Source organism: Nicotiana tabacum, chromosome 16 (genome assembly GCF_000715075.1).
Source record: "Nicotiana tabacum cultivar K326 chromosome 16, ASM71507v2, whole genome shotgun sequence".
NCBI classification, from domain to species: Eukaryota; Viridiplantae; Streptophyta; class Magnoliopsida; order Solanales; family Solanaceae; genus Nicotiana; species Nicotiana tabacum.
In genome coordinates this window covers 147,165,399-147,178,032 of record NC_134095.1, presented here as the reverse complement: position 1 = coordinate 147,178,032, position 12,634 = coordinate 147,165,399, and the positions used below count along the sequence as shown (strand labels likewise).

The following is a 12,634-nucleotide window of genomic DNA, read 5'->3' as shown; positions in this document are numbered from 1 at the left end:
CAAGTTAAATCATACGAACTTGCTCGCGCGATCAAAATACAACATAACCTCTAGAACTACGAACCAGACATCAAAATGAATGAAATTTTCAAAAGAAAACTCAAGAACATGCAAATTTACAACCAGACATCCGAATTACGTCAAATTAACTATGTTTTGCACCAAATTTTGCAGACAAGACATAAATGGTGAGATGAACCTATTCCAAGTTCCGGAACCGAAATCCGAACCCGACAGCAATAAAGTTAACATACGGTCAAACTTAGGAATTGTTTAAACCTTCAAATTGCTAGTAATTTTCAACAAATCATGTTAATTCAAGTTAGTGACTTCCGAATTCGATTCAGGACATACGATCAAGTCCCAAATCACGATACGGATCTACCGGGACCATAAAAATACATATCTAGGTTCGTTTATACAAAATACTGACTATAGTCAACTCAAATAGGTTTTTATGGTAAAATTTCACATTTTCTTCAATTTTTCACATGAAAACTTTTCGGAACAAGATACGGACTGCACACGCAAATCAAGGAACACTAAACGGAGCCAATCAAGGTCTTGGAATACGAAAATAAAGGCTAAAACTCAAAGTGACCTATCGGGTCATCACAATATCCATCAACCATCTTATGATATTACAACAATGCAGATCACTACTTAATACCACCCGTGAAAGCTAGAACTGTCTGCATAGCTGTGAGTATGAGGAGTATGACTGCTGCCACAGTTGAAGCTCCTGCCCAAGGACTACTAAAATAATTTTGCCTCAAATTTGCAATAATTTGATTCCACGGCTTTTTGCAATGTTGACTCATTTTTCTGCTCGCTTCAGCGTAATAGGTGCTGCCAGCAACAACCACGATCCCTTCTCCAAGTTTATTGAACATGTTAGCCACTTCTCCGTCATCTGCTAGCCCGTTAAGGATGATTCCATTTAGGCGTAGCAAATTCACATCTTTACGTGACTTAATAAGTTGACCCATTATATCTACATAATCCAAAAAACATTTAGGATATAAGTTAGTCGAGTGTTGCTCATAAGCTATCAAATTTCTCAGAAAGGCCTCCGTTGAATCACCAACTACTAAACAAGGAATTTGTATCGCTCCATTCTCAAACTTGATATCAAACATAGTTGTTCTGTCCATAAGATCTTGTTCGAAACTTCCTAATTTTAAGAAACTAGCTCCAGCTTCATAAAGCTCTGTTGCACTTGGAGCTTGCCAATACTGCCAAATATTAGAGGTAGAGATTTTATTTGACCTAAATATTCGCAAGTTCTTTCCAAGAAATCTTTTAATATTGCAACATTCCTTTCTCGTGCTAGAATTCGAGATTTGGCTAGTTTTCGGCATCTCTGATGGACGACAAAACATGTGTACCACATGAAGTAAATGATCGAATTTTTTTTCATCACCATCAATTTCTGATTTGAGAAAAGGTATCTTACTTGGCGAAATATGACAAAGAGCCGATTTCACCATACGTATGAAGTCGGGTTCTAGATCTTCAGGACGCTTAATCATGTCATGAAGTTTGGCGAGGACAAAGAAAGGGAGTTGGTTTTCTAGTAGCAATAAATCTCGACATACTTGAGACACCATCCATTGCGCGTTGATAATTAGGGGGTCTCGAAGAAACTCAACCACAAAACAGCCATCAAGTAACAATATTTCCGAAAATTTGCCAACAATATCACTGTCTATATCGTCATAACACTTTAGTGCTTCATCCTTTAGTTCCTCCATTTGTTTAATGCAGCTTTCCACATCAAGCCCCTCTTTCCGCCGGATAAACCGCCGTAAGCATAATAGTTTGTACTTTTCCATTGAGTGAAATTCTTGATTTTTTCTATGGTAAGGACCTATGGAGATGATCTTTGGCGTATAAGCATCTGGGTTTGATTCGCGAATGGCCGCATTTACTTTGAATATGGTAGTGGATTTGATAGATGAATTGTCCAAATCCTCAAATCTTTCATCAAAGATTTGATTCAAAGATTTATCTCTTTGTAACTTTAATCGCTCCTTGATCTCGATTAAATGATCATCTTTCCTCCCGTCTTCTATCTGTAATTGGTTAAAAAAGAGTCATGGTTTCTCTTTTTTCCTTTTTTTTTTCCTCAACATATATTGTTACAGATAATGATAAAAAATAAAAATAAAAAACTCTAAGAACCGGCAATTTCCAAAATGAAAATTTTAAGTAACTAAATATTAAGCAGTGAGTAGAGAAAATATTAAGTTTATATTCTCCAAGAAGAGTAACAGTAGTCACTACATCTCTCATACATGCCTTATTAATTATTATTTTTCATTTTTAGGAAGAAAATATTATTAGGGAATGAACTTAAATAAAACATTGTAAGATGTCATTTCAGTGCTAATTTGGATAACACATAATTCTCCGTTCCGGTTTATGTGAACTTATTTCCTATATGGTCCGTCCCAAAAAGAATGACCCTTTCTAAATTTGGAAACCATTTAGCTTAAACTTCTAATCCTACCCTTAATGAGAAGCTTTTACAAAACACAAATACTCTCGACCCCCTTTTTGACTTGTTTAGGACCAAATTCCAAAAGTATTTCAATTTTTTTAAACTTTGTGTCCAGTCAAACATGTTCACATAAATTGAAACGGAGAGAATATGACATATGATAATTTTTTAAAAAAAACAAGAAAACAACAAACAAACAAACAAACAAACAATCAAACCCACGAAGTACTTATCAATACCTTATTTTAATAGTGTAATTGATTGATTACTTGAACTTTCACCTTATTGGTAGGGTTTCATTTTCTACCTTATAACCCCTAATTTGATTTCCAGGAATGTTCTGTTTCCATGCTAGGATTCGTTAGGCTAGTAGTTTTAATCTCTGAAGGGTGACACGATATCTGTACAGCTTGAAGTAAATGTTGATGTCAGCATCATTACCTTCACTCTCAAAATAGGATGCAGAGGTCATCTTAATTCGGTAATGAATTGAAGGTTAAAAAATCCACTTCACCATTTTTGTGAATGATATTTCATCTTCCTCATTCATAGTAGAGATGAAACTTAGTGATGACAAAGAAAGAAAGTGGTTTTCTACTAACAACAGATCTCGATTTACTTGAATACTTATGCAATTTCCGGGGATAATCCGACCTTCTCCTCTTGGACACATTCCACAACGCTCTCAAATAAATTCAACTAGAAAACAACCATCAAGTAATAATATTTTTTAAAAGCTGACAACAATATTACTGTCAAGGTTCTCTATATCGTCATAACACTTTAATGTTGTTGAGTGCCAAAATCCCACATCGGTGAAGTACCAATTTTGATTGGTACTTCACCCTATAAAAGAAGGCCTAATGTTTAGGATTTAAACACATCTCTTATTTGCCTTCTTATCTTCTTAAGACATGTATCTTCTCTCTTTAGTATTATTTCACTTGTATTTTTGGAGTGAATTAAAATATTTGTTGTGTCCCAGGAAGTAGGCAAAGTTGGCCGAACCTCGTAAATTCTGGTATTCCTTTTATTGTTGTTTTATTGTCTTATTTATTATTTGGTGGTTGTCATAATTTTTGGTATAGTAGTTGTGACTCATTCACACTATTTACATTTGGCTTCTGCAACAATTGGTATAAGAGCCAAAGTACTGTCCAAGTATGCTCTGTGGTTGCAGCATAGTCTGATCTTCCACGTCAGAAAAGATTTATCTTGATAACTGAGTCAAAGTTCTGTCTGAGTATGCTCTGTGGTTGCAGCTTTGTCTGATCTTCCATACCATAAAGGAAATAATCTTGATTTGTATCATCAGCTATTAAATAATATTTATGTCAAAGATGGGAGACAATAAACAAGAAGAATCTACATACATCATCATTGGCATATCAAGTGTCAACAATACGTCATCATTGACATCTTCCCTTATGACAAGAATTGTGTCAAATGCGAAATTTGCGGTAGAAATTTTTGACGGGTAAGAACAATTTGGGATGTGGCAAGGCGAGAGTCTAGAAGTCCTTTTTCAATAAGGGCTAGATCTTGCTATTGAAGAAAAGAGACTAGATGTTATTGGAGAAGAAGATTGGAGAATTATCAACCGTGTTGCTTGCGGTACCATTCGATCCTACCTTGCTAGAGAGCAGAAATATACATACACAAAGGAAACTTCTGCAAGTAAATTATGGAAAGCACTAGAGGATAAATTTTTGAAGAAAAACAGTTAAAATAAATTGTACATGAAGAAGAAACTGTTTCGCTTCACCTATGTTCCTGGTACCACGATGAATGAACATATCATCAGTTTCAATAAGTTGGTCATAGATTTGCAAAATATGGATGTAACTTTTGATGACGGTGACTTGGCCTTGATGTTGTTGGGGTCACTTCCTGATGAGTACGAGCACCTTGAAACTACTCTACTCCATGGGAATGACGAAATTTCTCTCAGAGAAGTTTGTTCGGCTTTGTACAGCTATGAACAAAGAAAGGGAGAAAAACAGAAGGGCGGAGAAGGAGAATCACTGGTTGTGAGGGGTCGTCCTCAAAATCAAACGAGGACAAATAAAGGAAGATCCAAATAAAGATCTAGACCCAACAAAGATGAATATGCCTTTTGTCGAAAAAACGGGCACTAGAAGAAAGACTGTCTGAAGTTGAAGAATAAGGCCAAACATAACAATCGAAAGTCTATTATGGATTCAAATGTAGCCGATGGTGATGATTCAGACTTCTCATTAGTTACAATAGAGCCATTAACATTATCAGACATATAGTTGATGGACTCGGCTTGTAGCTATCATATGTGTCCCAATAGGGACTGGTTCGTGGATTTTCAAGAAGGAGAATATAGAGTCGTCCACACAGCGGATAACAACCCTCTTACCTCATATGACATTGGTTCAATACGATTAAAGAACCATGATGGAATGATCATAACATTAACAGATGTTCGATATGTACCGGGTTTGAAGAAAAATCTCATCTCTGTGGGAGCCCAAGAATCAAAAGGGTTCAAAATCATTGTAGAAAATGGAGTGATGAGAGTATGCTTCGGTGCACTGGTGGTAATGAAGGCCAATCGGAAGAACAATAACATGTACCGTTATCGCAGTAGTACAGCTATTAGGACAGCGACAGTAACATCCAGTGACGAAAAAGAGGCAGACACAACCAGTCTATGGCACATGCGCTTGGGACATACTGGAGGTAAATCCTTGAAAACTTTATCAGATCAAGGATTGTTAAAAGGAGTAAAGGCTTGCAACTTGGAGTTTTGCGAGCATTGTGTCAAAGGGAAACAGACAAGGGTTAAATTTGGTACAACGATCCATAATACTAAAGACATTTTGGATTATGTACACTCTGATGTTTGGGGTCCTTTCAAAACACCTTCATTGGGTGGGAAACACTATTTTGTAACCTTTGTTGATGATTTTTCCCGAAGAATGTGGATGTATACAATGAAGAGCAAAAATGAAGTGTTGAGAATTTTTCTCAAATGGAAAATGATGGTGGAGAATCAAACAGGTAGGAGGATCAAGTGTATTCGCACAGACATTGGAGGTGAATACAAAAATGATCATTTTAATAAGATCTGTGAAAATGATGGCATCGTCCGACACTTTACTATCATACATACACCACAACAGAATGGAGTGGCAGAACGTATGAACCGGACCTTGCTGGAGAAGGTACAATGTATGTTGTCCAATGCTGGCTTGGGCAAAGAATTTTGGGCTGAGGCAGTTACATATGCATACCACCTCATTAATCGTCTACCATCTGCGCTATTGATGGAAAGACACCATTTGAAAAATGGTATGGAAAGCCTGCTGTAGATTATGACTCTTTACACATATTTGGCTCAACTGCATATTATCATGTGACAGAGTCAAAATTGGATCCAAGGGCAAAGAAGACTATTTTTATGGGGATTACTTCTGGAGTCAAAGGATATCGCTTATGGTGTCCTATGACAAAGAAAGTAATATTCAGCAGGGATGTTACCTTTGATGAATCTGCTATGGTAAATAAGGTAACAGAAGATACCAAACAAAATGAGGGTGCTTCTAAGCAGGTGGAGTTTGAGGGAAAATTTATTTTTCCTACACAAGAAGCAGAGGAGGAAACAAATGAAGATTATCCTCTGGAAGAAGAGCCAGTAGAGAGGGAGATTCCAACTCAGGAACCTCAACAACAACTTGAATCAATAGCAACTAGCAGTCCAAAAAGGACAATAACAAAACTCGTTCGTCTTATAGAGACAGTTGCTTGTGCCACCTCAACTGTAGCTGATGATGTTCCTACCACTTATAAAGATGCAGTCCAAAGTTCAAAAGAAGATAAGTGGAGGATTGCCATGAATGATGAAATATAATCCCTTCATTAGAATCATACATGGAGATTCGTCAATCTCCGGAAGTGAAAGAAAGCAATTGGGTGCAAATGGATATTTGCAAAGAAAGAAGGATTTCCTAACCAAGAAGATGTTCGCGACAAAGCAAGATTAGTGGCCAAAGGATATGCTCAAAAGGAGGGAATTGATTACAATGAAGTGTTTTCTCCAGTTGTAAAACATTCCTCCATTAGAATTATGTTGGCTTTGGTAGCACAATTGGATTTGGAACTAGTTCAGATGGATGTAAAAACTACATTTTTACATGGAAACTTGGAGGAGGAAATCTACATGACTCAGCCAAAAGGATTCAAAGTTGCTGGAAAAGAACATATGGTATGCAAACTTGAAAAATCATTGTACGGATTGAAACAATCTTCTAGATAATGGTACAAGCGATTTGACAAGTTTATGTTGCGGCAAGGGTACAAGAGAAGCAAATATGGTCATTGTGTGTATTTGCGCAAGCTTGAAGATGGTTCCTTTGTATATATTCTCCTATATATTGATGATATGTTGATAGCTTCCAAGAATTCAGAAGAAATTGATAAGTTGAAGATTCAACTGAAGAAGGAGTCCGAGATGAAGGATCTGGGTGAGGCAAAGAAAATTCTTCGCATGGAGATAATAAGAGATAGACGTTCAAAGAAACTCTATTTATCTCAGAAAGAATATTTGAAAAGAGTACTACAACGTTTTGTCATAGATGAAAAGACTAAGCCAGTTAGTAATCCACTTGCTCCCCATTTTAAGCTAAGTACTACTATGTTGCCAAAAGATGAAGCTGAACAGGAGTATATGTCAAGGGTATCATACGCAAATGTTGTTGGTAGCTTGATGTATGCAATAGTCTGTACGAGACCTGACATTTCACAAGCTTTTAGAGTTATTAGCAGATATATGCATAATCCAAGAAAGGAGCATTGGCAAGTTGTGAAGAGGATTCTACGGTATATTCATAATACTGTAGATGTTGGGTTAGTTTTTGAGCAGGAAGACAATCAATCTGTAGTTATATATTGTGACTCAGATTTTGCGGGTGATCTGGACAAACGAAGATCAACTACTAGTTATGTGTTTACTTTGCAAAGGCACCAGTTAGTTGGAAGTCTACTTTGCAGTCAACAGTTGCTTTGTCTACAACAGAGGCAGAGTACATGGCTATTACAGAGGCTGTGAAGGAGACAATTTGGCTTCAAGGGTTGCTAACAGAGCTTGGTGTTGAACAAAAAACGTATCACAATTTTTTGTGATAGTCAAAGTGCTATTCAATTAGCGAAGAACCAAGTTTATTATGCAAGGATGAAGCACATTGATGTTCGATATTATTTCGTACGAGAAATCATAGAAGAAGGTGGAGTCACGGTGAAGAAAATTTATACTACGGAGAATCCTGCTGATATGCTGACAATGGTGGTGACTGCAGTCAAGTTTCAACATTGTTTGGATTTGATCAACATTGTTGAACACTGAAGATTAAAGATGAAGACACAACCAAAATTTGTTATTGAGAGAAAATTGAAGATGTAAAATTTTACCAAGGTGGAGATTTGTTGAGTGCCAAAGTCCCACATCGGTGAAGTACCAATTTTGGTTGGTACTTCACCCTATAAAAAAAGGCATAATGTTTAGGATTTAAACACACCTCTCATTTGTCTTCTTATCTTCTTAAGGCATTTGTATCTTCTCTCTTTAGTATTATTTCACTTGTATTTTTGGAGTGAAATAAAATATTGGTTGTGTCCGAGGAAGTAGGCAAAATTGGCCGAACCTCGTTAATTCTGATATTCCTTTTATTGTTGCTTTATTGTCTTATTTATTATTTTGGTGGCTGTGATGATTTTTGGTATAGTAATTGTGACTCATTCACACTATATAGATTTGGCTTCCGCAACAAATGATTTGCCCTCCAATTCCCTAATGCAATTTTCCACATCTATCCCCTCTTCCCCTGTGGAGGAACCGTTGTAGGTACAATAGTTTGTACTTTATCATGGATCGAAGTTTAGGTTTGTGTTTTTGTTAAGGACTAGTGGTGGCAAAATGATTAAAAGAAAATAATTAAGCACCCATATTATCCACTAAAATATGGGCTGGATAATGAAATTTTTAAAAATGGATCAAATATGGATAAGAACCATATTATCCACTTCGAAAATGGATAACCAATGAAATTAACTTTTACATTTGTGAAACCTCAAATTGGGGGTTCCTCAAGTGTGGGAGAATTAAAAGTGAATATATTCAAGAAGTTATGGATAATATGGTTACCCATATTAACCGCCGATAAATCCATTTTTTTATTTGTATTAAATATGTATCGAGTCGGATAATCTATCCATTTTTTCATTACCCGTTTTCAACCCGAACCATATCCGACTAGACCCGTCCATTTGTCACTCCTAGTAAGGACCAATAATCTTTTCCCTCATTTTTGCGGAGGAAACGCTGTAAGTAACGCAATTTATACTTTTCCTTGGAGCGAAGTTCAGGATTGTATTTATGGTAAGGACCAATGGAGATCACCTTTGGCTTATAAGCATCTAGATTTGATTGACGTGAGCACCACACTTTGAATATGTTGTCCACTTTCTTTCCTCCTTCTGCAATTAATGGCAAAGAGTTCATAGTTTTTATTTTTCGTTTTGAGAAACTAACACGCTGAATTCCATTTTTTTTATTTTAAATGTTGTAGTAGTATTTATATACTTATTATTTTCTATAAATTCTACTCCCTCCATTTATTTTTAGTTGTTCACTTTTGATTTTGTATTCCCTTTAAGAAAAAGTAAATGATATATGTATTTTACAATTTTATTCATAATAATAATAACATTTTAAAAAGCTTTGGGGAATGAAGAGTTAATGATAAGGGTAAAATAGAAAAAAAAAAGATTGTCTTTCTCTTAATTTGTTAAAATGAATAAGTAAAAGTAAAATATATTTTTAGAATAGTGAACAAGTAAAAGTAAACAAGGAATAACAAGTAATTACAAGGAAGGTATACAAAAACGAATAGTGAATCGTAATGAAGTTTTAAACATCATTAGTGGAAACCATGGTGGGATAAGAGGATTAGCTGAATTTACTCATTTTTTTGATCGACGAGTAATTGATGGGATGACTAACGGGGTTAAAAAGGAAAATTAATAAAACAACTGAATTTTAATAAAGAAACTTGATCAAACTTGACGTTATTATTTATGCTTTTAATGACTTAATTAATGTATATATAAAAAAATTATAATATTAACAAGTGATACACGAGTGACTATTCATGCTTGTTACCTTGTTTCCTTTTGTACAAAAATACAATAAACAAATAAAATGAAAGATTGTGTTGAGAAAGAGAGAGACCTCATCATCTTTTGTTGCTTGACGAAGCAGTGGAGTTTGGTGATCAATTGGGGTAACCTCAATAGAGTGTGCCATCCCTCTTTAATTATTTTCTTGAACTTTATAATTCCTACCAACAACAGATACCGGTTTAAAAATTTAAAGAAAAGACAAAAAATAAAAAATAAATGAAATCTCGTATTACTTCTTCTTATGAAAAGAAAACTAGATGTCTTGTACGTTATCCTGTTAGAAATTCTAATTCTTAGATTGAACGAAATAATTTGTTCTACAAAATATTTTTTAAAAGATTATCAGGAAGGGTCGACTTTTTAAGTAATTGAAAACACATAAGCTTTATAACCCATGTCTCATAATCTATATACACTGTTCATTTTATATCATCCTAAACTAATGGCAATTTAAGGGAGTAATAGACATTTCTTTGAGAAAAAAACAAAGGAAAAACTACCTTAAGTATGTTATAGAGTGATAATTTGTAACACCCTTATATTTTTATTTTTCCCCCTCAAAGTTACTCGAGAAACTAACAACACAAACCATTTTATAAGGCGGGATCGGTTAAAGAAATAGATATTGTGTTTAGCTCAACTTCAAAAATTACTTTTAGAAGTGAGAATTGCTCAAAATCATTTAAAACGACACCTACTATAACGATCCGACTGGTCATTTTGAGGAATTTTAAAGAAACCCTCCCTAAGAGTTGTGCTTCAAAATTTCACAATCTCAATTGGGTCTTGAGTTGGAGTGAATTTTCTTTTGGTACAGCAGACTGAGTTTTGATCATGCTGATTTGTAAAAAAATTCACTTGGTAATTAATAAAATACTTGGTTATCAAAAAAATAAGAAGACCAAGTTACCGTATCCCGCCAGATTTGGGAAATTTAACAATGAAACGATTAAAATTGCAATAGTACACCTTGTGTCTAGCATAAAATGACAAATAAAGCGTCAATCTCGTATACTAAGTTCGTGCTACGATGACATAATGACAATGTAGAAGTTAATTACCTCTTTGGTTTGACTATTTATATAGTCAAAATTGACTGACTGGAGTGTACTTGAGCTGAGTTTCTTCTAATACGAGAGAGGGGGTGCTGGAAGTATAGTGGAAGAGGAATGGATTTTTAAATGGAAAATTCAAGTCTAAGAAGGCAAAGAAGAAAATGATGTCGAAACTGACAAGATTTTAGTACTATATATAGATTTTCTTTTGTGATTGTAGGGCTTACATATATTACTAACGTGTGATAACATCCCTCGTAAAAATATCATAGGATAAAATAAAGCTGCAAGTATCATAGAACAAAATGTAATGACATTAACTGCAAGAAAAGTATCATAGAATAAAGTTATAACCAGTTAGGTTTCAAGCTACAATTTAATATTCAAGTTCAGTTCAACAGAAGAACACTAAAGTTTCCTTCTTTATAAAAGGCTTATATAATACCTCATCCTCCTTCCTGCAATGAATCTTCCAAAACCAGACATACAAGTAATTATCTGTATTCCTAAATAAAATAAAATAAATCTACTTTAATAAGCTTGAGGCTAAAGACTAATGATACATCAAATTTTCTTGTAAATGAAGTAATAAATTCAGCTAAACGCGGATTGGTAAAATTAGTGGTGGCCATAGTTTGGGCAAATCTAAAATCCCAACCAAAATTAAATTTTTTAGGATTTTTGGTTTGGATTATCGGATTATGGATTGAATTCAGAATTTAATTTTTAAAATTATTGGATTTCGGATTAAATCCAAAAAATTTATACTTTATATTAGTCTATTTTCTATATGCAAATAAATATTAATCAAATACCCTACCCATTACGCATTATCTCATAGTTTTTATTTGGATATAGTTGTACTATTGCTAATTTCGATCGGTCTTATTAATTCTATGTTGTATTTCCTTGAAGATGATTTTGTTATTTGAATATTGTATTTGGATAATTGAGGTGAAAATAAGAAACTTTTTAGGCAATTTAACATGAATAGCTCATTTGAATGTTCATTTTTGTATGAATAAGAAACATTTCAACTTATAGGCTGAAATTCGAAAATCCGAAATATCCAAACTGAACTTAAAAAATCGATCCAATATGAGCTTATTTGGATTGGATTGCCATTTCTTCAATACGATAACAAAAGATCCAAATCGGAATTTTTATATCTACTCGAAACTACCCAAACGCCTATCCAAACAATTGTAAAAATATATGGGATTTTAACAAAAACTAAAAAGCACGGTAGTTGTCACACCATTCACAAAGACTAAAGAAGATTGGCCGTTCATCGTTCATTACAGGATATTTGCACAAGAAAATTGTAACGATCCGGTCGGTCTTTTTAAGAGTTGTAGCCCCGTTCCTCCATTTACTGCTTATTTTGTATTCTACAGCTATTATAAGACTTATCAGGTTAGTTGGTTTGGGTCCTGACAGATTTCAGAGTGAATTGAGACACTTAGTCTCTTAATTGAAAGCTGAAGTTGGGAAAGTTAACCGGACGTTAACTTATGTGTAAACGACCTCAGATTTAAATTTTGATGGTTTCGTTAGCTCCGTTAGGTGATTTTGGACTTAGGAGCTGTACGGATTGTGATTTGGAGGTCCGTAGTAGAATTAGGCTTGAAATGGCGAAAGTTGGAATTTTGGAAAGTTTGACATGGAGTAGACCTTTTGATATTAGGTCGGATTGGATTTTCGAAATTGTAGTAGGTTCGTGGTGTCATTTATGACATGTGTTCAAAATTTGAGGTCAATCGAACGTGATTTGATGGGTTTCGACGTCGTTTGTAGAATTTAGAAAATTTAAAGTTCATTAGGCTTGAATCTGCGTGCAATTCGTGTTTTTAATGTTGTTTGAGGTGAT

The 12,634-nt window shown here is 34.6% G+C and overlaps 1 protein-coding gene across 1 annotated transcript; it reads right to left on the bottom strand.

The window, feature by feature from the left end:
* Positions 1 to 374: 374 nt before the first annotated feature.
* Positions 375 to 10,916, bottom strand: LOC107811665 (UPF0481 protein At3g47200-like). The gene is made up of 3 exons (XM_075233455.1): positions 10,771 to 10,916; positions 9,759 to 9,867; positions 375 to 2,075 (listed from the first exon to the last, which is right to left on the bottom strand). The coding sequence occupies exons 2-3, from the start codon at positions 9,831 to 9,833 to the stop codon at positions 660 to 662; spliced, it is 1,491 nt and encodes a 496-aa protein (XP_075089556.1). The 5' UTR covers positions 9,834 to 9,867; positions 10,771 to 10,916; the 3' UTR covers positions 375 to 659.
* Positions 10,917 to 12,634: the final 1,718 nt, after the last annotated feature.

Coding starts and splice junctions, on each gene's coding strand:
- LOC107811665 (XM_075233455.1), bottom strand. CDS start 9,833: ATGGCACACTCTATTGAGGTTACCCCAATTGATCACCAAACTCCACTG. Junction 2,076..9,758: donor AAGCAACAAAAGATGATGAG/GTCTCTCTCTTT, acceptor AACCAATTACAG/ATAGAAGACGGGAGGAAAGA.